Source organism: Cygnus atratus, chromosome 10, assembly GCF_013377495.2.
Source record: "Cygnus atratus isolate AKBS03 ecotype Queensland, Australia chromosome 10, CAtr_DNAZoo_HiC_assembly, whole genome shotgun sequence".
Taxonomy (NCBI): Eukaryota; Metazoa; Chordata; class Aves; order Anseriformes; family Anatidae; genus Cygnus; species Cygnus atratus.
In genome coordinates, this window is record NC_066371.1 from 14,816,391 (window position 1) to 14,843,398 (window position 27,008).

Here is a 27,008-nt window from a genome sequence, read left to right on the forward strand (position 1 = left end):
AAGCATGGGGAACACTAGATTGTGTGTTCCATTTTATGTCTAAAAGGAAATGCTGACTACGTAAATACCACTTGCCCAGCATCCTTGTTAACAGCTCGTTTGGGTGGTACATATGGTTCCCTCAAAGGCAGGTACGTTATTGCTCTAAGCTTTCTAAGGTACCAGATTTTGTTTCACAGGATGCTGAAGGTCCTACAAAGGAGCTAAGGACAGAGCCTACAAAGAAGTTTCCATTAATTGTTGCCTTTAAACGTGTGTATCCAAACCTTGCAGGCGCTGCTGCTCCTTCTGCAGGGTTCTCTGAAGGTATACGCTATCCAGTCAAGTCGGAATTTTAAAATAAGCTGGTTTTGTTTTCCATGAATAACACAAAGTTCCCCCGGGTGTTCGGAAGCAGGTCAGCCTTGCAGCAGTGTCCCTGCGCCTTCACAGAACCAGCGAGGGGCTTGGGTTGGAAGGGACCTGAGAACCCACCTCGTTCAGCCCCTACCCTGCCCGCGGCCTGCACCCTGCTCCTCGGCGCTGCTTTCTTGGCTACACTTGGCTCGTCTGGAACTTCTTTTGTACTGGGCTCAGAACAACGCGCAGGAACGGGCTCAGACTGATGCGCTCAGTGCCGTCTTTCAGCGTGTAAATACGCGCGGTGCCAGGTAACCGTCCCTCCGTCCGCTGTGAGGAAGCTGGCGGCAGGAGGCGGCCTCCCGCCCTCCCCGCCGCCTTCGGCGGGGTTTGCGGGGCCTGCCGGCGGGGCTCGGGGAGCGCCCGGCCCCGCAGCGCGGCCCAGGGGCAGCGCCCCCCCGCTCTCGCGTCCCGCTGCTCCCCGGGCGGCCGGGCCCCGCCTGCCGCTGACGCGCCGGGGCGGGCCGCGGGCCGCAGGAAGCGGGGCGGGGGCCCGGCCTCGGTCGCCGGGCGCGACACCGACACTGCCGCCGCCGCCATGCGCCGCTGAGGCGGGCGCTGGCCGGGCCTCGCCATGGGGGCGCCGCCGCCCAACGGCAGCCTCGGCCCCACCGAGAGCCCCCTGCGGCCCGGCGGCGGGGCAGCGGCGGGGCCGGGCGAGCGCGGCTGCGAGAACGGGGCCCTCATGGACAGCTTCGGCATCTTCCTGCAGGGGCTCCTGGGCGTCGTGGCCTTCAGCACCCTCATGCGTGAGTGGCGGCCGGGACGGGACGGGATGGGGCGGGGCGGGACGGGCCGCGGGGCCCTCCTCGCTGCTCGGCCCCGGCCGGGCCTTCACAGGGGGAGCGGCGGGGAGAGGCCCGGGGGCCGTGCCAAGCCTCCTGTCAGCCCGGGGGTCGGGGGCCGTGCCCGGCCTCCTGTCAGCCCGGGGCGGGGGGACAAGGCCGGTGCCGCTGCACGGCCGCCGCCACGCTGCTGACAGAGCCTGGAGGCGAAGGGGAATGGCGGGTGCGGGCGTTTGGCAGCTCGGTGGAAAGGCCGGGGTGCTGTTTGCGTTGCGGTTGTGCCGCTGCCTTCCACGCCAGCATCGTGCTCTTGGGGTTAAGTCAGAAGTTTGCGGCATGCTTCGCGTTTCGTTGACGGGTAACGATCACGTTGCGCCTGAAGAGCTGTGCACACAGCAGGCATCGTCACGGTGCTGAGCGGCAGCGTAGTCACCGGTAAAGCATTCGGTCAGCCAGGGCGTCCTCATACCTGGGAGTCTGAGCGGCTTCCCACCAAAAAGGCACCTTAGGAAGATGACACATTCAACACGTGCATGTGCTGTTGGTATTAGAGTTAGGAGGATGTGAATCCGTGAGAACTGGCTGTTTGTATCAAAAGGTGATGCACTACTGATGCTCTGCATCAAGACTATTTTTTTTTCTGGAGATGTTTCCACTTAAATCTTTATACGTTTCGAGTATGCCTGCGGACTCTGTGAATATAAGGAAAAGCGAATACACACTACAGGCAGGGAGTATAAAAGCCTAGTTGTAGGCAGCACTTCTTAACCTCATTCTGCTTAAATATTTTTGAACCATGAGCTATTAGAAGGAGATTATCAGTGAAGTGCTTGTAATTGTGGGAGAGGGGAGTGGAAGGAAGGTAGCCAGTCCCCAACCCGGTACTGGTAAGAAAAGTGATCTGTTTCCGAAGGAGATTAGAGCAAAAAAGTAGCAAATTGTTCTGCTTACACTGGAAAGCAGAAGGAGAGGTTTGTTTGTCCCAGTGTTGACAGCCACATTGTTTTCCACTTGACATTGGGCCTGTGCTGTACCAGAAGGAGAAGCTGACCCTGCCACGCAGATCAGTTGCACTGGTAAGAGAGTGGTGGTCTCCCAGTTAGGTGCTGTGTTGCGCTGGAAGGGCTGGTTCTGTTCAGTCTTCTAGTTTTGTCTTACTGTTTCCATCCTTTTTGTCATACTCCAAGCAGCATCTGGCATGCTCTTCCAAAATCTTTCAAAGTTGTCTCAACAAACCCAGTAGGGCTTCTTTGTGCTCCACGTGACAGATCTCATGTGAGAGAGAAGCAGGAACTCACGGCTGAGAAGGAGAGGGAGACCACGACGTCTCCTCTGCGGTCACCTCGGCACCTCCGTAGCTGTTCCTGTCCCAAGCTGGTGTGGCAGAAGGGATGACACAGCCCCTAGAGCTGGATCACGCAACCGGTACAGTGAGGAAAACAAACAGAGCGATGCGGTTGTTCTTAGGCTCAAGTATTTCCTCTGGCTGTTCGGTACAACAGAGTGAACGGCACTGAGGAAGAAGCGAGCGGCTGTTGGCAAGGTCTGCCTGAGACGCGGCACAGCTGTCAGGTTGGAGATCAGCTCCCATTCAGTGTTAAGCCTCTGTATGGAGCTTCCCTCTGTAAAATGCCAGGGAACTGAAGACATGGGACTGCCTGGTACTTAAATTTAACTGGAAGGGGCAAGTCACTTTATTTATTTATTTTGAAAGGAAGCATCAGAAGGAGCTGTTCTGACACTTTGGATGCCATTACTAGTGCAGAATCCTCTGTTGGGGAAAGCAGTGAGAGTAACATCAACACAGATGTATTGTAAAACTGTTCTTTATGCACACTGGCTGTTTTCCTTTGAAAAATATTTGAACAGTAAGAATTTTTCTTAAGTGGGTAAATCAGAGGGTGACCCAGGCTTGCCCTTTTCTTGATGGCTCCTACTGTGCTTGCATTCAGTTGAATAAGGAATTACTGTTTTTTTCTGGTCATAGTAACTAACTGCAAGAGGAGGGCCTTTTTGTGCCTCATTACTAGATGTTCGTCTACAAATAAGTGAAGAACTATCCTTAAAGCAAAGCTGTTTAAGATCTGATGCTCCAGCTTGGTACCTTCCCGTGTGTCTGCCTTGTCCGGTTGCCATGAAGTTACGCTGTCACCTCCCCCTCCAGTGGCATCAGTTGAACTTTGTCTTCCAAGGGCTGAGCGCGTCGTTCGTTCTGTGTCAAGTTCTTCAGCGTGCTGGAGATGCGGTGCCTCTGACAGCGTGCAGTCCCATCAGCAGCCTCCCCAGTACATCCTTTCACTGCTGGAGGGGCACAGGCAGGAAAGTTGTGGCAGGGACAGAGAATCTCGTGCTTTGAGCTGGTGAAACGAGCATTTGAAACTAAATCCGAGGTTTTCTTTCCTTTGTAGCTCACACCTCCTTGTTCTGTCGCACAGGGCGTGAAAAACAGTTTACCTTTTTACTTTACAGTAGCCTCTTAAGTATTTGAGAGCTGTTACTCCATTTCCTCCACGTTCAAATATACAACTTGTTGTAATCCCCAGAGTTTTGCCTTGTAGTAAACAATTTGGCTAGTTATCAGCTGTCCTGGGCTTATTCCCTAACTCCTTCAGCCTAAGAATAACTTGCATTTGTTCTTACCACATTAAGTTTTTTGAGGCCTAAGAAATACACAACTTAATCAAAATCACGCTTTCACACCTCTCCATCCCCTCCTTCCCTTCCTTTCTCATCATCCATAAACCAGAGGAGTAAGCTCCTCCTCTGTTGTCCAAGTCATGAGGGGATATACCTGGTGCTGTCAGAGCCCACTGGTGTGTGGATTAATTTTACCTGCTCTGGGTTCAGCTCTCTGCTGGGAAGCTGGAGGCACCCTGGGACGATTTCACCCAGGCGCTGCAGATGTTCTGGTTTGCCCAAAGTCGCACTGAAGTCAGGTTAGGTGACTTCTGCGGCTTCTCTCCTACCTGCAGGCTCTAACTTGCTAAAAAAGGGAACATGCTGATTTAAAAACTTTTTATTTTTTTTTTCTCCAAATCTGCATGGAATGGTAGCCCTTTTGGATTCTGTCTGCTAATTCTCACATCTGTTAGCCTGGTTTTTGAAGCCTGTTTCTTGATTTTGCTCTCATGCCTAAGTATGCATTGGTTTTCCAGCCTGGTTTGTTTCAGCCAAGCCACTTGGTAGCAGGAAGTCGTAATGGGTTTCCGCTGCCGTAGGAGATGGATGTTTGTGCTTCACGTCAGCCAGCCAAAGATGAGACATTTTTCAAAGTTTGCCATTACAGTGCTCATCTCTTATTTCATGGGGATATTGATTTAAAATGTCACGTTTGCTTCTTAGCTTTTATTTTTTTTTGGTGCTATAGTTACGGTTTTTATTACTGATGGCACAAAGCTAGTTTTAAACACTTTTTTATACCACAGTGTATTCAGTCAGTAATCCCAAGTACCTTCTGAGCATTCTCTGGTCAAGCTTTTAGTGATGAACATGGTGGGAGCACAGTCATCCCACACATCTATGACATAATTGTAAAGAATACAGTTATTATTAGCCAAAGCTGCAAGAAGGTGTGGCGAAAACCGTGTTGCCAATCCCTTTATCCTGTCTGTCACAAGCTTTGTCTAGTATTTTGTCCTGAATGTGTGCGTTTATCAGCAGACCCTTACCGTGCCAGAGCGTGGATGAGTTTGTGTCAGGCTGTGTAGGAATGGCTGAGAAATTAGATATAAGTTGTATTGACAAATTACTGAAATAGAGGAGACCTGTGGTGCTCTGCAGGTAAAAAGTTTGTGTCTGCCTGTAGGAAAGCATTAATATGCTGCAAAGGAGACCAAAGCGTGTGGGGCTATTGATCTTTTATGGCTTTTTTACAGTTTGTGTCTGTACTCACACCAAGAAGGTAAAAGCTGCTGAAAGCACTTCCAAAGTGAAGTGCTTGAGTATAGGTGCTGGGAATAAGCGAGAGGTTGGGTTTGCTGTTGGGGGTCACGGCTTACATACGGTATCTTTTATAAATATTTTTCTCTATTTTGTTCCTTGCCCTCTTTGTTTACAGTGCCCTAAAGGAAGCACCTTTAAAAGCTGCATCCTTACATCCATTTACTTTACAGCAAGGTTTTCCCACCTGGTAAGCCTGCCAGGAGAATGATTGCTGCTTCGTATTGTAAGTTGCCTTGTTAGATAGTTTGGTAGATTTTGAAATGCTCTAGCAAAATTAAAATTTTCAAAGGAGTTATTTCATATTTTCATCAGGGTAAGGGAGTATTGTTACAGGTGTAAATGTTCCAGGGAGCAGGGACTTGAGAAGGACGACAAAGTAACTCCAGTGACCTTTCAAAAAAAAAATTTGGCCTGAAGAAAACTATTAATTATGAAATAACAAAAGCATATCATTTTCAGGGCAAACGCTCCTGGCACGACTCGTTGTAGAGCTCATCCCACACACGAGTTTCAAATCACAAACAGCACACCTCGTATGTATGAAGGCGTGAGCAGCATTGCACGAGCCGTGCTGGATCATGCTTTGCAGGATGCACATCGTCCTCGTCCGCAGAGCTCTGCACAGGTGCAGGTGCTGGGCGAGTCGCCAGACGCATGCAGGTCGTGGGCTCGGGGATCGCCTGCGTTGGGGCCCAAAAGGGGTGTGAAAGACCGTGGCGGAGGGAAGAACGCCTCGGAGCAGCACCTCGGTGCTGTTATGTTATCGGCAAAGGAGATGCAAAAGTGACTTAGAGATGGGAGTTGTGCTGGGCACCCAGTAGCGAAGGAAAGCGATTTGGTTATTTTGGACTGGCTTGGCAGGTAAGGAGGCAGAGCCTGGCGAGCCAGAGCGGTGCTCTTCCCTGGAAAGCTGCGGGCAGGACCCGGGGTGGAACCAGGGCAGCCCTGCAGCTCCACCAGGGAGCTGGCTGCTTGTGGCTGCAGGACCCAGGAGAGCCCCGTGAGGTCCTGCTGCTCCTGTACATCCTGTGAAGTGTGGGGTTCCCTAAACTGCTCAAAGGTCCTGCTGTGTTAGGTGCTTGTTTGTAGTTTGATTTAAATCACCAGTCCTTTCTGTGGCATCCTCATCCACGTCTGAGACAAAAATGGGGGGTGCATTAGGATCCAAAGCAGGAAAAAAAAAGGCAGCCACATGGGTAAAAATTAGTTAAGTGAATTGCTTTCTTTTACTGTGCTAATATTGTAGTATTTAGCATACAAAAGATGTAGTTCTGACCACTGCAAGCTCTGCAGGAAAAAAAAATCTTGCTGAGAAGCATCATATTGTACAAAAGCAAGTAATAATACGGCTGGGAGCTGTTCAGTTGATCCTTTTTTAGGGAAGCAAAAAAAAACTGAAATGAATCTGGGAGTAACACTTTCAGGATTGTTTCTGATTTTTGGAAACTGAAGACCAACAATCTTGCCTTGTAGCATAGTTAGGTATGCATCTCTGCATTTACTGACCATAGCAGAAACCTTTTCATACTGTTTAGTTCTGCTTAAACTACATTACCTTGAGTTTTACTTATTTTTTTTTGCAGGACGTCTCATTCTTTGCGGGGTATAGTTTATAATAGCAATTTGTTGGGTGGCTTCATGTCCTGGTGGTGTGATAGTGTCAGGTCAGAAATATTTAGCGTCACTAAATACAGCAAGTCTTCTGGAAATGCCACGTCAATATATATATATGTAAAGAAAAAGGACAATTATTTTTGTCAACAAATAATCTGTAATGGTGAAGTAAGTTGTACTTTTCATTAAGAGTTGTCTGCTGCCCGTTTATCTTGTGGGCTCAGAATGTATTACGCTGTTCTTATTACTCAGCTGATTGCTGGATATAATTATACTCCAGATAATAAGATTGTTCTGAGTATAATTATGCATGTCATTCACATCATGAAATGTTTAGAAAAAAGGGTACATTATGTTGACATTTGGAAATTATTAAGATGATAAATTATCCAGAAACTGAGAAGCTGTGTTTAATCAGAAGTAACTTCTGAACTTAGCTAGCCTGTTGTTTAACTGTAAACTGCCTAATGAATTTTTGTTCTTGACTAATGTTTTATAATTGAATTTGTAAGGAGCTGATTTGCACAAATAGTGTACATTTTTGCACTCTGCTGTGATGTTAATTTCATGGTTAATGAGGTTTGCAGACATAACAGGTGTCTAACACTTATCTTGTGGGTGGTGCTGATGAAATGAAAAACCAGGTCTGCTTTCTCACAGCAGCACATGCAGCTTGTTACCACTGCAAGATTTCTTGACCCCAGCATGCCGTGTACCCCACAGACCTCAGCGTGTCAGTGCTTACCTGCAGCCAGCAGCTTGCGTGAGGCTGCTTTGCAGGTGGTAGAGGGATGATGCATTAGCCTTTGAACGGGAATAATTCAAGTTGCTCAGGATACCCATGGCCTGTTCTTCCACCACCAGTCCCGAGTTGCACATTACACAGCCTCGTGCTTTGTGTTTCTGTTCTTGTTTTGTCATACGTGATGAATGTTGAGGATGGCGATGAGCTAAGCAGATCTCTAAAGAGAGGTGAACGTCGGAGAGGAGTTCCTGAGTTGTGAAGGGTTTCAAAGGTAGCGGTGGGTTCTGTAGAACCAACTGTCCTCTGGTTTCTGGTAAAACTTAAGAAACCGCTGTCCTGGGCTTGAATGCTCAAAATGTGACCAAAAGCTGTTCTGTAGGGTTGATTCCATCAACCTTTGGCAGACACAAGGCAGACGGGCCAGCGACTCACCTTGCATCTGTGCAGAAACAGCCTTTGCTCGCTTTTTGTTGTTCTAGTCTGGTTGTTTTCTCCCTTTGTCAGAAATAGATATTTTTCCATGGAACAAAAACGACTCTAAAATTACAAACAACTATTCACAGTTTACAACGCGTGTCTTCTGTCTCTAATCATTTTTGAAGATGGTATGCTCTGAAATTTTAATTTGTTTTAGAGTAATCACCCTTAGTTATTCATACTGGAAAATACCAGCTATCAACTGTCAGAAATTATCATTTCAGGAAATGTTTCTTATCTTGAGGCTGACGGTGAGACTACCAGCATATTTTTAGTTTATGTGCGTGGAATTTCAGTGCTCTCTTTGGAAGGTGATTGTAATGCTAGAAGATGAAATAGTCTAGAGAGCCTTAAAATCAGAAAACAAACAAAACCTCAATTTGATGTTAAAAACTTGAGTTTTCTTATAGCAATAGGTTTCGTAGTGCTGGCATTAGCTTTTAGTGCTGTGAAGCTTTTATTAAATTTTCACAAATGTTAAGAGGTATGAAGCTGTGTCATTAAGAATAATGCTCATGCAAGTGGAAACTATTGCATGTTTTCATCTTGATTCAATAAAGACCTAATTGGTAGATACATTATATCAAAGAAATCTACATGATTGGCCACTGACGCTCCCTTCATGATACTTGTTTGCGTGAAAAGAACACGTGGAAGTGGGCTGTGTATCTTTTTGGAGTTTTTTATTATTATTTTTAAGTGGTTGGTCCTATGTGAAATGCGCCTTGCTTTTGCAATTCAATGCTTCGATTATTTCATCAGCCTAGTAGAATAAATTTGGTTAGCAAAGCTACTTAGAATTTAAATGGACTTTAAATAGAAAGTATAAATCCACCTTTGGCCTCCTTGATTAACTATTTTTGCAGTGTTTTTCATTTTCTACAAAGAGAAACCGTTCTGCGTGCTTTTTGGAAATGTCTGAATTTATGTTTTGTGCTTCGTTTCTGCTTTCAAGACTGTTCCAGCTGCCGGCGTAAGAGTTTAATATTTTAATTAATGACGGGGTGAGTTTGTTGCTGTGCTTTGGTGGCTCTGTCGGTTCCCAGGAGCTGATTTAAAATAAGTGCTGTGAATAACTGAAAGTTCATTGATATCTGTTGTCATACGAATAATGTCGGGAAAGCTTCATCTATTATTGAGTGATCCGTGAGTGTTGTAGGTGAAAATGGTGCTGTGAATCGTAAATCGCTGCTTAGTGCACATTAATATGGATCGGTTCTATTTGTTTTGCATTAAATAATTTATGTTTCCCAAATGGTTCTTATTTGTAATGGGGGAAAAAGTCCCCTTGGCGATGGCAGGCTGTGCTTTCCAGTTCTCCTGAGGTGTGCATATCGCACGGTGGGACGGGGCTTTCTGTAGCACCCTACCTCTTGTTCCTTGTAGTGTTTTCCTAGCACCTCGTGCAGAGCACAGAAGTGTTTTCAAGAGAGCTGTGTATGAAAATTAAACTTCTGAAGGCAATCTTACAGCCACTCCAAGTGCCAGAGGCTTAGATTAGCTTCCCTTCAGCTATCTCCTATCTGCTGAGGAAGCAGAACAGCACGTGCCTCTGTCTGGAAGTGCTGGGGAGCTGATTTACGGGAGCCTTTCAGACAGGGACACCTGGACCGAAGTCATGTGTTACACACGGAGATAACGACTAACGATTTTCTAAGACCAAACGCTGGCTCACAATTTAATGTTTGGGTAAATATTACGCAAGCCGTTGGTGCTGCTTACCTCAGCGTTCTTAAAGCTTGCAAGATTTAATGTTTAGTGTTGCTGCACCGTTGGCACTTATTTATTTGTGTACTATTTATTTTCCTGATAGTGGTTTGTCCTTTCCTTTTCCACTCCATTGCGAAGAGCAGCTTTGCGTCGTGCTAGCACAAAGCCCATGCAGGGACAAGAGTCACAGAGAGGCTGCTCGCTGGGTGCGGAAGCAGGTGGGAAGTAAACATTTTTGCAGGGGTCAAAGGACAGCACTGTACATGTAACAGACAGTATCTGTGCTTCTCCTGTGTTTGTCCAGGAAGCACTGCTGCCTGCTTGGTACATTACTTGAAGTCCAGTGTTGACGTATCATTTTCCTTCTTCTTCTTTCATCCATGACAAGACAAAGAGCCCTGGTCATGAGATAGCTGGGCTTGGCTGATGCTCAGCTCTAGCGCATGTAACTCCGCCATAAAACGAAGTCCCTTGTTCTCTGCTCTAACAGTCAGACCCATTTATCCAGGGCAAAGTCTTTGCTGCCGAAAAGCTGTAGCCACGACCTTGCTCTAACTGCTGCCATTGGACTGGGAGAAGGTGTGTGGGCACCTGCCTGGACACTGAGTCTTTAGTCCCCCAATGCCCCCCAGTGACTGTCTGGGGCGCTAAACTTTACTGTGTCCTCTGTTTCTGTAACATTTTTCCCTGGGTCACCATCTTTAACAGACAAGTGTTAATTGCCCACGGATCTCTACGGAGCCACTGAGGCCAAGGACTCGGTGCAATTCAGAAAAGGGGTGTGGGTGCTGGCGTGGCTAACACTGCTTTCTGCCTTCCAGACGTCTGAGAAGTCCTTTTTGCAGGTGAGCTCATGCATTTCATGGTATGTAAACCCTTAACATGGGCTAAATTGAACAGCAGCTCCTGGTGTCTTTCTCTGATGAAGCTCTAGTGCTGGATGTGGTTCCAAATCAGTTGCTGCAGCTGGTGCTGCTGTGTCCAGCAGTGACTGGTCCAGGCAAAGAGCAAAAACATGAGCAGCAGGCTTGCAGGGTGGCCAGTGTTTGAACACCACACTTGTAGCTAATGAGGCACAGGGAGAAAAGGAAGAATTACAGTGGGGCAAAGAGTGAATTACCAAGTACACGGAGCCGTTTCTTTTTTGTCCAGAAAAATGTTCAGCAGCATGACAAAAGCACTTGTTCTTTCAGTCTTTTGTGTTAACAAAGTCACACATTTACTACGTCTGTTTAAAACAAGTAAGTAAATACCTATGTTCCTTTTTCTAAACTGAATGGAGGGAGATGCTGAGCTCAAAAGCGTTGCAAAAGCTGGTTTGTGGCTTACAGACTCATTATCCTTTTGTAAGGCATGCTTAGCTCATTCTTGTTAGACATGTAGTTTCTTGCAAGGTTAGTTTAAAAAAAATTAGTCTGGCAAAATCTGTAATTTCTTATTCCTTCTTTGCTGCTACCAAAGAAATAATGAGGGGATCAAGTGAAACTCCAACTACAAGCCTCTTAAAAGCTGTGTGAAAGGGAGGTAAGTTCAAACATATGATAAAGAGCACAGGTAATGTAAAATTCAGCAACAGTTGTCATTCCATGATGGTGCAAATCATTTATCCTTACAGGATTTTCAGGAATTATTAGTGTGCATCTTCTTGTTTGTAACAGACGTGGTTCCCACTGCTTTGGCAAAGTGTTGATGGTAACAAGTGGAACAGGGTTTCTGACAGCCTTCCTAAACAGAATTTGAAATCATTGAAATCTGGCCTGCATACGTGGTTGACTTCTTACATGATCCAGCTGCAGGAGGTTCCTCATTCATAAATTCTGTGCATTCCAGTAAATGTGTGTGTATGGCTTTTAGCTTGATGAACTTTGGTCCTTGGGTACGTGGCTCAGATCCTGGAGCTCTTAAGCATCATATCGCAGGATGGTGATTTTTAGACCTCCCCCAGGCTGCCTTCTGCTGGAAGGGAACCCTGGGTTTCACCCCTCTGGGCACCTTATTGCAGAGTTCAGTTGTTCTCGCTGGAAATTTTCTACTTCTGTCATGTTGGAATTTCCCTGGTCGCAGCTCGTGTCGGTGTCCTGCTGCATCTGTCATAAGGGCCAGCTGGTTCTGTGTGCTGTAGCTGCCCACACGTACTAGCAGATTTGCATGTGTGACGTGCAAATGTGATCTTATCCTCGCTAAATTTCCCCCTTTCCATTTTCTTCCCTTTGGGTGGCTCAGCTGTTGCTTTGCTGAGGTCTGGTGACAGTGACGAGGAGGAGGTTTATGAAACGTTTTGTGATGTGCTTTGGTTTTGACCTCATCTCGAAGAAGTTTTGAGAAGCACTGGAATACAGGTGGAATTCCCAGCTCTGTCGTGGGAGGAGCAGGGTTATTGCAGTGCAGCTGCAGAAAACGTCAAACACATCGAATATTCTTTAGCTTGCTTTCATTCATTTGAATTTTAAATTGGTGAGCTACAGAAATCTTCTTAGATCTTTATTTGGATCAGAAAGAGTCTTATTGTGAGCTGCCAGAATGCGTGCCTAAGAAATTCAGTAAAATGTGGCATGAAGACCCGTTTTGAACACTTGAGTCGGGTCAGTTTTGGTGCTGATACGAGAAAAACCGTCTGGAAACCTGGAGTGCTTACCTCCAATAGTGAGGTTGTTTCGCATCAGGAAGGTCTTTCCTGGGGGATTTTCTTTTTTTAGGGTGAAGAAGGGAGAGAAGGGAAGGCTGACTTCCACGTGCAGGCTCAAGTGTTGCTTTCCCTGTGGACAGCACGGAGAGGTTTACTTCACCTGTGTTCATACATATGGCCTTTACTCTTCCCTGTGCGTCTCCAGATTTCTGGAATACTAAATGTAAAATATACTGTGTTGAAGTAACTCTTAGAAACCCTTCCATTATCCCTAGAAACTTCATGAAACATGAAGACAATTCAGCTCATGCTCTTGTCTTGTGTGCCTCCCTTGTCGGTTGCCTATCTGGCTGCCCCCGTGCTTGTTGGCAGAAATGCTTTTGTCGCCTTCCCTGAAAAATTATGGCATTGAAAGTATAAGTTCGCAGCACTTCTCTCTTCCTTCATAATTTAGCATGGAATTCTGAACATTATTAGGTAATTAATGTTAAATACAGTGAATTCTTGGTAGCGCGAGCCTCACGCTGCAAACTGAAGCATATGTCCTGTGCCGCAGCCACAGGTTCGGGGTGGGCACGAGCTGCTTTCCCAGCTCCCTGCAGAAGACGTGCCATGCCTCTCGCTGCAGGGAAGGCGAGTTGCTCTCCCCTGAGCCTTGAGCCTCTCCGGAGCGACAGCGTGCTCTGGGTGGCAGCGAACCCCCAGCCGTGCAAAAATACCACTGGGGCCCTCGTATGTCCCAGGTGCCTGATGTTCACCAGCATGAAGCTGCGAGAAACTGCGCTGAGAACACAGCTTGTTTCGTGTAGATCGGCTGGGCTTGCAAATATATAGGCCCACGTTCATCAGGTAGCAGCTTGTAAAGCACTTAAACACAGCATCTCATTTAATTTTTGTAATGGAGTGGGGTGGAAGTTTGTGGTATGATCGGCTGTATAAAGCATCCCTGAAGTTGTCGGTGGAGCCTTTCAGAGTTAACTCTCCTGTTCAGTGTTAACTCAAATGAAATATTTTCAGAATTGGATGGAGAAATCCAGAGGTTCCAAAGACATTTCGTATTCTATCAATACTGAGAGAAAGCTGTTGGTGGAATTGGTTTTAAGTAATCTCTTCTTGTGAATATGTATCTAAAGAAAGGAATTCATGAGCTCATACAACTTCTTCATAGTGCTAATAGACAAAAACCTGAACTTGGAGTTCTTCCCCCAAAGTTTGTACATCTTATCGGTTTAATTCCTACTGTGACTGCAGGAAAGTGCCTTGCACAAAACCTGCAGTAAGTTGCAACTTGTAGTTCTTCCATTTATTTTGACTTGCTTTGGAGCTTCTTTGTCACTTGCAAAAGTGACACTAATTAAAATAATCCATGTTGTGGCCCAGGAGGTTTTGTCATAAACAGTAAGCTGGTGAACTCAGCTGGGAAGTGCTCGTTTCTTAACGGAGGTTTTATATTTATGGCATGCTGTTCACAGGGAAAACTGCTGGCGAACATTGCTGTTACAACTTTATCGTTGGGGTAGTGTGCAGTCTTTTCCTCTTGTCACTTTTAATTTCTAATGGACGTATTATATGGGGGTAAAACACAGTTTATCTCTGCTGTCAGAGGCAGTAACAGTGCAGAAACAAGAATATATACAGCATCCCCTTTGAAACTTATATGCATCTCTAACACCTGGAGAAACCTGTTAAAAAACCTACTGATATTTTGTCTGACGTGCTGTGGTTTGTGCCTTCAAGGCAGAATCTCTGCAAGTTGAAGGGGAGTAAGGGAACCAAGGCTTAAAACTCTTTTTTTTTTTTTTTTTTTAAGAGACAGCTTCTAAAATAATAGCATAAATGGTTATTGTTCAAGATTGATGTTAAAGGCGCTGATCGGTGACATTGAACTTGAGGTGGTATGGAAGGACTCTAGGCAGTAAAAGCCATCCTTCCTGGAAGGGTTTTCCATTACCCTGTTACTGTTGGTCTGCCAGTGTCTGAAGATGGGACAAGCCGTGTAGATGAGGTGGTACGATGCTACGGACCAGCCACCCTGTATGTATGGCTGGTTGCTTTTATCCCTTACCCCTCTATTTTTCCTCTACAAATCACCTTGACCCCTCCCTTTCCCCACCTTTGGCTCCTCCCCTGAAGAACCCTTAATAAGTCCCATAAATGGCCCAGGGCTCTTCCCCACATCCCATAAGGCATCCTGCGATGCCCTGTTCCAGTGGTGCCCCTGGTCCCTCCGAGCCCCCCAGACTTCTGCTCTTTCATGGGGGCACGGAGAGCTTCCTGGCACGTAACCGCTCATGTTGTCAGTGGTAAGAAGATGGAGATGGTCAAATGTATCCGTGTGGGTTGGGTTCTCCTTGTGTGTAGTTGGCTTCTATTTTAATACTGCTTTTTCCTTGAGGTTGTCTTTTTTGTAGGCTAATAACTATCAACCTTCCTGTGAAGGGAGTATCTGATTAAGTAATCTGTCCAATTTCCCTTTTGGAATTCAATTTGCACACAAAAGTCCAATTTGTCATCCATAAAATAAATAGACTTTGTCAGAGAATGTTTGTCCTGTTACTAATTCTTTTGATTTATTTCTGATATTATAGATTGCCCCTACATTGCAAGTAATACTTTCCTATTTGACTGTTGATCTCCAGTGAGTGAAAGAAACTGCTTTTTCTAATAATACCCTGAACCTGCTTTATTATCGGAAATTAAATTTTCTGGTTGGGTGATCATAAAAGCTAAGGCCATTGAAATGGTGGTCAGGTAACAGATTATTTGTAGGTGATAGAAGGGAGGCAGTTGATTTTAAAATCTATCTTTAGAGCTTCATAAAGTGAAATACAGGTGTATAAGGCCTAATTTATTGAGGAGTAACACTTCTGCAAGATGATTTGCTTTTATTTCTCTATATTTCTGTTGCTCTGCGAGTTGCTGATTATCTCCAGTTGTTTCTTTCTTTTGTAGTAAAACGCTTCAGAGAACCAAAGCATGAAAGACGTCCTTGGAGAATATGGTATGTTTTTGCATGGTTCACTCCTTCATTTTAGCTTCTTGCATGTTTTAGAAGCTGATAGAATGATTGTCTGCATGTGATGATGATGATTTAAAAAAAATTGATGACAAGAAAGTGATGAATAAATGATGACCAGAACAGTTACAAAAATACATGATTTAACAAAATGTTGTGTTCTTACGAATATTTCCCCGCTAGTTCATTCCTACTAGACATTGCCGGGAGTCTTCATGAAGATGTGCGTTTAGACGTAAAGCTTAAAGTTGCACTTCCTCCTGAGGATGGAAACTAAAACTGCCCCAAGATGCTAAGCTTAAACAGATGTTCTTGTTCTGTAGCTGTCCTATTTTTTGTAATAGAGAAAATGGTTCGGTAAAAGATATAATTTAATAAGCCGTTAAAGACTATGTGGTATAAAAAGTATATTTGTTTTTATTATCTTTTAAATGTTGTTGTATTGTAGTGATGCCAACGTAACCTGTCTTAGGTTTAAGTAGAGACTGGTGTAAAATTTAAGCTGTTGTTTGTTCCAGGTGTTGTAGACTGTACTGCTTTGTTTTTTCTTCAATGGCTTATATTCATCTTTGATTCATGATGATTAAATTCATCATACAGTGCTGCTTTTCATAGTTAATCTTGACCTTTATTTTATGGGGAAAAATAAACACAAAATCTTTGTGTACTACAGTCTACCTCAGCCTGAAATTCTGGCTAGCGCTGCGGTAGCTTTTAATTTTTAAGCCAAGAATCTAGTTCTGAGATTTGAGTATTGTTATTTATAGTATGTTGTAGTGATTAGATAAGTAACGTTCTGGCTTCCTGCCTCATCTCCAACATTGTGCTGTCAGTGTTGGGTAATGAATGAGAGAGAATAAAGTTTAATACCAAATTGTCAGGGAGCGCAGATGAATTCGTGCATATAATATTGTTTGGATCTATTTTGGTGCTCTTTTTAGACATGGAAACAACAGGCAAAATGAGTGCTGGTCTGTATAAAGAACACACTCTTGCCTACATAATACTTTAGACACAATTCCTGTATTTAACATATTTAATAAAGCATCATGGGAAGTTAATAAGTATATAATAATAAAAGAATTGGAAGGGGCTGGAATCAATGTTGAATCTGTACCTAAGTGGTATTTTTTAAAATATTTTCACAGTAAGTAGGAAACTATTTTCTTCCCATCTGTCTTTTGCTTTGGAGATGGTGGTTTCAGGGTGATAACTCCTTTGCAGTGAGGTCTTGAAGCTGTTGTGCTTTAGCTAAAATTCAGGGAGGCTACTTCATGCTGTTAGGTGAAAAATACCGATGATGGAGTTTTAGCAAAATGCTATAGATAAAGGAAACATTAACCAGCTATTAAATTGTTCATGAACAAGCATGTGATGACAATTTTACCTCTGTCCCTGCCATAAACTTACTAAAAATACATAAACATAGAAGGACTGAAATATCTTGTGAGTCTGAGATACTCATTGCTTACAGAAGGTTATTAAAGACTTAGATAGGTTTAGTGAAGATTAGCTCATGGATAATGCATGTGATACCAGGAGGATCACTCTCGTCTTTAAATTTTCAGTGCCAAGGCCTCGAGTTGGTATGATTTGATTTATTGTTAGCATGATTCCAGAAAAAAAATAGCAAAGGGTTGAATTTAAAGTGGAACATGGTTAAGTAAGTTAAATACCATGGCATGTTATCCTTCTGGTGTTCTTGTTTGAAGAAAAATGAATAATTGGGATGGAATTTTAATATAAATTCGCAGTGTTCCTACTGTGTTGTAAACAGTTTTGAGTGTCCTAAAAGCTGTTTTTTACTCTCTACAGGTTTTTAGATACTTCCAAGCAAGCCATAGGGATGTTGTTCATCCACTTTGCAAACGTCTATTTATCAGACCTTACAGAAGAAGACCCTTGTTCACTGTGAGTGTTTAATTTTTGGATAGTTGGTCTTTATGGAGGTTCTGCTGTTGAGTTTGCTGTACTTGGACACTAATGCAAGATATATCAGAGAAACAAATTTGCATGCAAAAAGTCAGTCACTTTCAAAATACTATGTTTTAAGCTTAGTTAATCAAGGATCAGAAATCTGCTCTTTTAGTTTATGTCTGGCAGGACCTAGGAAAGTTTTGTTTTGTTTGTGTTTTTTTTTTTTTTTTTTTATCTGATCTGTGTATGGGTGTTTTAGACTGAGAGTAAACTGTTGCTTCTCCCTCTCCAGTTACTGATTGAGGATTTAGGATGCACATTGTAATATGAGGCTGTTTACTGAAGGAGGTAAGAGATACTAGGAACCAGTGGAAGTGAATGTAAAGTTGTGTACACTGACCTCCAGCTTCACTGTTCACTGCAGCAAGGCTTTAATATAAAGTCAGGTTGCTTTCAGGGATATTAAGCAAAAATTGTCCCTGCTTGTATTTTCTTCAGAAAACTGCATCAGCTACTGCAGTATCATTTTCACTCTGTTAAAAGCACGAAATCTTGCCTGGTATCGAGGCAGTTAGTGCAAAAATTAATTTTGCGATCTCACACTTGGAGCAGTGTGACTAAGTAGGTAAGCATTTCACTGTAGTGTATTAAACCTGAAGAATCTATGACTAAGACCCTGTCAGGCTTTTTAGAGGAGCTGCTGAAGCAAATGACAATTGTTTGGGTTTCTTATTGATGGGGCTCGTGCTCAAAGAAACCTACGCATTTCTTGTAATAGAAACTGTGAAGTTACTTTTAAAAGTCTAGTAATTTGCCCCTGAAAACCAAATGCAATTCCTTCCATGGCAGCTGCTCACAGATGTCCTTTGGTAAACAAAGGAGTTAAATAGCTCAAGGAATATGTTTGTTGCTTCATAAGACTAAATGTTTTATTTGCCTTATTTCTCTTTAGTTTCCTCTGTGTTCCCACATGCTATAAATGTGCTAGTAAAAACACTTTCTCCTCCCACCACAAAGCATTTTGGTAGGGAAAATGCATTTATTTTAACACACTAACTGTAGAAGTTAAGATATAAATATGAGAGTTTCAGTAATACCAGGCATCATTGTAAGATCATTTTGGTTACTCTTTTAAGAATTTCCTGATAATTTACAAAAACTGACAGGTGTAAATTGCTTTTATTTCATTTTCATATATATATTTAAGCAAGCTAACCAAAGCGTGTTTAGTATTGTTAGCATTCAAAGTCAAAGCTTAATGCTTCATTAAAATATTTTTAAAATAACTTTTTATATTGTCTGAGTTTTTAAAATAAAAGGTTTGCTAACGTGTTCTCTTCTACATGTTTCCATATAGTCTACATAACTTTTTTTTTTTCATATACCCCTTTTAACACAAATCTAATGTGACACATAACAAAGGCACGACTGTCATTTGCTGTTCTTAGGATAACTGTGGAGGTGGGCAGTTTCTCAGATAAGGGTGCAGGTCCTCCTTATTGGCAGAAAAAAATAGCATGCTATATCAACCAAAGCCACTTGTCCTTTCTTGGGGAAAAAATACATCTTAAAGTTACAAGTGGGTCAAAATTACTGAGTAAAAGTAGTGTTTCTGTATGTGACTTTAAATAATAGTAGTTTGAGTCAGCAAACCCAAACACGGATAGCTTTCTGTGCTTTCCTGTTTTGTAGTGTGGGGGTTATTTTCAGAGCAAAGCCAGAAAATGTAGTTTTAGAGAACATTGTGGTTGGAAAGAACCATGACTGGAAGTTGCCATTCGTTACTTTGGAAATGTAATGCTCTGCGTCAGGCAGGTACGGGATAAGGTGAAAGCTGATGAAGCGTCTGTTAAAACACCTCAGACAGGGCTGGTGTTTGAGGGCTTTGTACTAGCCAAAGGAGCCAGCGGGGTTTGGTGGTGCAGGGTGCCAGCTGGCTGCCAGGCGCACCGGGGGGGAGTGTTGGCTCAGGCCAGCCTTTCTCGCGGAGCTCTCAGCCACCGATGGCGCCCGCCCGGAGCCCGCCTGCTGCCGGCAGCGCTGCCAGGCGCAGCGCGATGTGCCCAGGTGTCGGCACAGCCCTTCTGCCAGGCCGGGTGGAAGCCTTCCTGCCGCGGGCTTAGAGCAGCCCCTGGTGGCCTCTAGCGGAGCCTGTAGGCTCCTAAGTGCTGGGCTTCCTCTGCCAAGCGCTAAACCTTAATTTCTGTGTTCCTCAAATAGAAAGTTCACTAAAACTATGATTTGACACAACTGTTAGAAAATAACTATTTTTAGAAAGTTTGTGGATACGTCTTTGCTGAAGCAAGTTACGTTCAATTCATTTTTATTCTTGAGCTGCTGCTTGAACGAGATTTTGAGGATCAAAGCAGCTCCTCCTTTACTTCTTTGATTGCACATACTGTGTATTTGCTTTCCACTTTCTGATGTTATTTTGTCCACGTGGACTTGCCTCTGCAGCTAGCAGGAGCCCCCAGCTCTCTGATTTGTTATTTTAACAGATTCTAAAAATAGGATTCTAGATCCTATGAATTCTAGAGTTTACCGTAAGTATTTGGAATTGCCAAATAAGACTCAGTCACAGGGATTTACAGTGTGGCGTACAGCTGGGATAACCATCGCTGGCTCTTTCTCAGCTGCTGTTTTGTTCAGCCAAAATGGAGCAGTAGTAAACAAACCAAACTGACTTGCAAGATGCTTTGAACTTCAGCTGCACCATTTAATGGACCTAAGAATTAATTTGAAACCCATGGTGATCTCTGTTTTCTTGAGGTATAGGTGAGATCCCAGAAGTTCCTTCTGAAACAATTAATAGTGCAGCAGTTGTGTGTCCATTACGCTTTATTTTTTTTCTTTGGAAGGCTTGTTCTAGATTCAGTTTCAGATGTTTATTAGATATGATTTGAAGTGCTAAAGCAAATCACTTTCTGCTAAACTCTTAAGTAATTTGAAATGTGGTTTTGATAGTGGCTTTGATAGTGACTGTTGTTCCTTGTCAGCTCTAGTAGAGTGCTCCTTCAAGCAAGAGAAAACTGCTTGTGGGGCCTTCCGCATTAGAATGAAAGTGTTTTGGGTTGTTAGGTTATTATTGTGTTTTGTGTTTTTTTGTGTTTTTTTTTTTTCCTTCAAATTCTGTGAGGTGTTAGGATAACTTATTTTTTTGTTCTTATTCCTTTTATTCCCCTGGTTTTATTCAAATAGAGTGTTTCTATGCAGAATGAACTGAACGATGGGAAAAAGGAAATCTGTTTTTAATTTAAAGACATAAAATGAATATTGGAGTTTTACAGAGGATGCACACACACAGTTCATGGAAGTATAAGTTGAAGGTTAAGTTTAAGGTCAGAAACAGAATGTTAAGACTCTCAAAACTATTTAAATTTTACACTATGTAGGTACAGAAGTGGGTAAATGATTAATCTCAATGTTGTCGCTTTTCAACATATATGAAGATCTATCAATTGTGGTGTAAAAATACATGGAACTTCTGGAAATTGGACCCTTGCTCCTTGTTTTCTTTACATTTTTCCTTTCAGGTACCTTATCAACTTCTTGTTAGATGCCACATTAGGGATGCTGTTAATCTACATTGGTATACGTGCAGTCAGCAGCATTGTGGAATGGCAGCAGTGGGAGTCCCTTCGCTTTGGTGAATATGGTAAATGTTTCTATTGTTGCACTAAAATACTTTCCAAGACAGAATTTTGGAATATTTCAGCTAACAGTTCACTGATCTTTAAGTCATTACACAGTTGTTATAATGGCTATTGTAAAATTCCACTCGGCAGTAGCACTCTGAATCTTGGCATGCAAATTCTGTGTTGTAAAGTTTAACAAGTCTTTAAGCATTTAGTGAGGTTTGGAACAACTGCTTGATTTTGTTGTTGGGAGTGATTGAACAAATTACGGTACTGGCTAATCTCGGGTTAAAAAACAACAGGATAACTGTACTCTGAAACACTTTAAATAAATGGTAGCTGGAACATCATTTCCTATTAAAGCTTTCACTGCACCACATGCCGTTGTCTGAAGATACGAGTTGAGCATTCTGCCAGCCCTCTTTAAAGTAAACAAGCACATATCTTTGCGAAGAGAATGTGCTTGTCCTCAAGTAGGGATCACTTGAACTCCTGCACACAGGGCTTGTATCTGATGAAAAATGCACAAGTCTTTCTTACAGGCTAAGAAATACCGATGTGAAATTACTTTCATGTGAAGTTGTGGGTTTTGTCTTCTGTTAGCCACTGCAGTCTGCTGACCTGCAGAAACTGTGGATTTGAAGATGCAAAAAAAACTTGATGTATTATGTACACAGCATTCAATTCTGTTCAACCTGATATTTTCAGATCATTTAGTCTGGCGGGCTGGGAATCGAAGTTCTGTATAAATACTAAAAATTGCACTTGAAGCTCCTTGAAATAAGAACGTGGAGAGGGGTTGTCTTACAAGAGAGCTATGGCTCTTTACCAGAGAAAAAAACACACTGTAGTTTAAAAATAATAACAACGTTTGCCTAACAAAGTAAAAGCTTTTGTAGCAGTTTCATAATTACCATTGTTTGGTTTTGTCTAAGAAAGACAAAAAAATAAAAAATAAAAACAGCCAACCAAACACCTAAGTGGCTAACATAATTAAAAATTAATAAAGGCCTTGTTAAATTCAAGTACTTTAAATGGTTGGGAATTTTGCAATTAAATCAAATAGCATTAATTGCTGTTTGTTTTTAATGTCACAGGTTTAAAATAGATAAATGCCTGGCATATGTATTGGGAGAAATAGCTTCCTCTACCATTAGTGCATTTTTTAATGTTAAATTAATGTCGAATGAATGTATATCTTAGGCTACAGTTTATGACCATTAAAGCTGTTTAAATCAATGCTGCCACAACACTGTTTATCTTCTTTTTTCCCACGTACCACTGTCCAAATGCTTTCACTCTTTTCCTTGGACTGGTGCTCATCTCACTCTTCAGGGAACTGATGCAGAGAGCTAAACTGTCAGAAAATTTGCCATATGTAGAAAACTAAATAGTTTCTCCAGATCAGTCCCCAGACTTGGGTTTCTAAGGGGTTAGGTAAGCACCAATGCTCAGGGAAGGTTAAAGGGCTGAGACATTGCTGAACTTACCTTCTGACTTAGCTGTGAGACCTGCTGCTCAAAATCCCCTTTTATGAGTGTTGACTTGGCTTGAAACTATTTGAAATGTTTTAATAGCTTTTACCCCATGTAAAACTGGCTTTCTACTCAGAGCAAAATTTATTCTGTATCTGTTACCATTATAGGTAGGTAGTCGTAATCATGTTAAATATTAGAGGGTTTTTTTCCTCTTGTAGCATTGTTTTTTCTTGTGAGATCTCTCTTGTCCCATTTTAATTTCCTTTCACAAATAAGTAGTCTCAGTGGATGGGAGGATGTGGGGACTCTCCTGCAATTGTTTCCATCTCTTACTGACTTCTAAATGAGCCCATTTTTATTTTAGTTAGGCATTTGTTACTGCATTAGCTAAGCTTTTAAGATCCACAGCTGAATTTGTTACTTATGTTGAGGTGGGCTGGGACTGATCCTTCACTTTCATTTTGAGTTAGGAGATCCAAAATGTGTAAAAGTCATGTATAAAATTCTCTAACTCCTTTTAATTAGTTGTTCTTTCCAATATCAGATCATTCTGTTAGTGACTTTCTTTGTATCTTCATTAATGTGCTGCCTCTGACCTTAGTGTGTTGGTTTTTTTAAACAAACTATCAAAAGGACTAATAAAAAGTGTATTGTAAATCTGTTTTCATTAGTGATGTGGGAAAAACTTCTAGCATGAAGAGAACTAGGTACCAGATGGACAGTTATTGCTGACGGTTGTGCATTAAGGTTAGATCCCATGCAAGAAATGGGGAACTGTCTAAAAAGGGCAAGTCACACTGGGTTGTTTGCTGCCCTCTTCCCTTAAGCACCACTGTTGTTTCTGAAATGAAAGCCCACTTACTACCATTTTATCTGAAACTTTTCACCTTGGCTACAAGAAAGCTCATCTTATATTTTGTAAGATCCTTAAAAATAAATAAATGAAGTGGGGTAAAAGGAGAGGACTAAACAGCAGTTCTGTGGGGTCTCAAGGGCATTTAGATTCGTATTTGGAGGTAAACATGGATGTATAGCATACATTAGTGGCAAGGTGGCTGCTCATTGAAATGTGTTGGAGACCTGTGCCATTTTATCTGAAGTACTAAAGGAAGGCCTTTGCTTGAAGATCAGTATGTTTTTTGTTTGTTTGCAAGTGTGGAAAAACAAAGCCCACAAAACAGCAAGTCTCTTCTTTTGATTGAGTGATGTTTGTGTTTCTAGAGCCTAAATAATCATTTGTCTCAAGTTAATTCTCACTGTGAGCTCATTTCCCGTCTTAGCTCTATTACTTGATCCCTGGTGATTCATTACTTGAGATGCTGTCATAAAAATAGCAGTTGTCCTGCTGGTTTTAAAAGCCTCTCTTTATATGGAGGATAGTTTTTAAGTGTAAATGCCTCAAGGAAAGAATGGATACCAAAATATCAACATAGTCGCTGCTAGTACAGCAAAACAGCACTGCATGCTGATTTACAAACCAACTAGCATGATGCTCCCTTGAGGGCATTCGTGTGTCAGAATTTTTAAACTTACTAGATTTGCCTTCACATTTCCAGTTTTGTATTATCAGATTGATTATGTCAGCAGCTGGAAGTACAGAATCAGTTTATATAGTAGAGTATGTAAATAGGAGAAAAGCAGTTGTGATCTGTACCAAAAAGAATGTTCCCTGCATTCCTCTTCCCTTCTTGTGGTAGCTACTTTAGCTGCTGTGAGAAGAAAACAGGTGACTAAACCCTGCTGGTTGACAATGAACTGTATTGACAGGTAAAATGTCTGTGCTTTTCAGATGGCAAAGCTTAGGAATTGCATTTGATGAATCTTTTCCCTCTAGCTCTTTGCTTGTGATTTGCAGAACAACTTACTCATTTACCTATAGCCTACCTGTAGGGTAGATAGGCACTTGCTATAAAAGCTTTGAAAATTGGTCTTGGAGAAGTTCTGTGAGTTGACATTTTTGTAAGAAAGTTCCTCGGGATTTGAACAGAAACAAACTACAGGATAGAGGAATCACAGATATTTTGTTTAAGTGCTGTCTATAACCACGATTCTATGCAGTAGCTGATGTGAACTAGGATGCCCCCATATAAGACTAGTTACCATTGCCCAACATTTTAAAAAAATAAATGTTGCTACAGTTGTCACTGCTGAGGCTTCAAAATTTTTCAGTTTCAGTCTTAATGTGGATTGTTTTTGTGTTTTTTTTTTCAGTAACAAATTTTCTTTTGACTTGCAAGGATGTTCTAAGTGCACAGATTATACAAGGAAGGTATAAAATCAGAATTCAAAAGACTGTCCCAAACTTTGGAAATGAAATTAGGGCTTAATGGCTTCAACATTAGCTTTAAAGTTCTAATTTGAGTTTATGCACTGAATCTTTGATTGTACGAATGTCCCAGATATTCTTGGGAACACAGCCTGGATGTGACAGTGCTATTAACGTTTTTCACTCCAATTACATAATTTATGAAATTGTTTAAAAAACTTAGTTTGAAAGCGTCTCCAGAGATCTCATTTTTTGCATATTTGCTACTTACTGAAGAAAACTAGAGAATGCAAATAAAAATGTGGAGTATACAATTTCATTATCAAATTTAACTCAGGCCTTGCATCCCCAGAAGAATCACAGTTGCTTACTTGTGAATTACTGTTTCTGCCTTCAAATCTTATATATATTTATTTTTTTCACAAAAGAAGCCTTAAACTGCAGTGCGTAACTATAAAACTTGAGTATTTAACTGTTTTTCTTTTGGACTACTGAGTGTCGATCCATTAGCTCTTACTGTAAAACTTATTTGGAAAATGTCCTTTGTCTTGGACTCCGATCTCATTTATCAGTTTTTCTTTGTAGCATTTAAGCAGCAAACAGTAAGTCTCAAGACTATTACCAAGTATTAGTACTGAAAGCCTTTCAGAAATCTTCCAGAAAAGGAAGTAGCAACTATCCATTATGCATTACAAATACATAAAGGCATCTGAATTTCCATTGCACATTGTTCATCCCCAGGCTGAAGAGTTCTAAGCTGCATTTGAAGATGATGCAGAAGGCTGCTGGGAAGTCTAAAGAGCTGACAGTCCCTGCCAAAGCTTCCTTTTCGTTTCCAGCGAAGTGCTGCTCTAAGCTCCCCTGCAAAGCTGCTAGGCATACCGTTCTTCTCTTTTCCTTTTTTTTTTTTTTTTTCTCTCTCCTTGCTTTCATGGAATCTAATAGTTTACAGAGTTTTCCTGTTCAAATATTTGTCTAAGATGGTCTTCGTTCTGTTGGCAGATAACAGCGCACTCAGGTTTTCACTCTGCCATGTTCTAATGGGGTGCAGCACAGTTTCAAACCCTTTCACACTGAAATGAAAATGTGATCTTAATTAACTTCTTATTCAATTAATTTTTTCATATCGGTGCTTGCACCTGTTGCTGCAGTTAAGATTGGTTAGTTACAGCAGCCAAATTTGTAGAGACAAAAGATATGTTTAAGGTAGCCTAGGGAGAATGGCAGAAATCCTCATGTTTCTATTTAAAGTAGTAGTGAAGAGAAAGATGCTTCTCCTCAGCCATGCTTGTTTTAAGTTTTTCCGTTCTAGGAAATTCAATGCTTTGTAATAGAGGAGAAAAAAGAACAGTTTTGTGAGAAATAAAGGTAACGCAACTATATCTAACTCGTCATCAGATTAGGTAAAACAGCACATAAGCAGGCACCACTGAATCAGACAAAGTCCGGGTATTTTCAGTTTCTAACTGATACTTTTTGAAAATTGAGGTGAGGCTGAGGGAGGGGAAGGAACAGCACTAAGGAAATAGTGGAAGGCACTGTGAGGGGATATAGTTGCCCTTCCTCTAATACTGTTTTTCTGAAATGTTTGCTGTGAAGTAAAATGAAGCATACGCATCTCCTGAACCTTTCTTCCTTATTGCAGGTGACCCACTGCAGTGCAGTGCCTGGGTGGGGCAGTGTGCTCTGTACATCATGATTATGACGTTTGAGAAAACCATCATCATTATAGTGCTTCTGATACCTCAATGGAAGGAGGTTTGTGTTTTTTACAGCATCTTACAAATGAATTTCAGGTGGAAGCCGTAAAGCATAGATTTCTAATGTTCCAGTGTTTATTTGGTTAACTTGTCCATCATAACAGACTACAGTCAATGCCATTTAATTCTGGGAGCAGTATGTTCCTGTACTTTAATTAGGCTACTGTTAAATAGGCTTTCTGTCATTCATTGCCAGGAATATATATATATATAACGACATATAAAATTTTATTCTATCTACTTGTCTGAGTGCTCTTGAAGGTAGTGTTTTCTGCTTTTCTCATTTTCTTAACCTTATTCAAAGCTATTTTGTTTTGTTTTCTGTAGTATTTTAAATTTCCTTTGCACGGTTTTGTTGATAAACCTAAATTGTATGCTTTTAGTAAGTTGCAGTGGATTAGTGAAGCCAATTGCTGATGACTGGATATTTATTTTAGCATCTGTGTAATTTAATACTCAAAAGTGATGGGGTGCGGTACTATAGCACATTAAAACCAGTTAGTTCCTATTATATGGTCTGGACTAATTTGGGAACTCTGAATCCTCTCCTTACTGTGTATTTTGTAAAGCTCTGGTCTTTTTGAATTTTCTTAAGATAAAACTTAAAAACATGTTCCTTGAGAGCATACAGCTCTAAA

At 42.1% G+C, this 27,008-nt stretch overlaps 1 protein-coding gene across 2 annotated transcripts in view; it reads left to right on the forward strand.

The window, feature by feature from the left end:
- The first annotated feature begins 902 nt into the window (after positions 1-902).
- LOC118248158 (musculoskeletal embryonic nuclear protein 1) overlaps positions 903-27,008 on the forward strand; it is a 39,888-nt gene continuing 13,782 nt past the window's right edge. Inside the window, exons 1-5 of one of the 2 annotated variants that reach the window (XM_035546843.2) lie at positions 903-1,148; positions 15,251-15,299; positions 17,130-17,225; positions 20,765-20,886; positions 26,256-26,368. In XM_035546843.2, coding sequence (XP_035402736.1) covers positions 974-1,148; positions 15,251-15,299; positions 17,130-17,225; positions 20,765-20,886; positions 26,256-26,368 — 555 coding nt within the window. In that variant the 5' untranslated portion in view covers positions 903-973. The remainder of the gene's footprint in view (positions 1,149-15,250; positions 15,300-17,129; positions 17,226-20,764; positions 20,887-26,255; positions 26,369-27,008) is intronic. The other variant, XM_035546842.2, reaches the window with a different exon arrangement.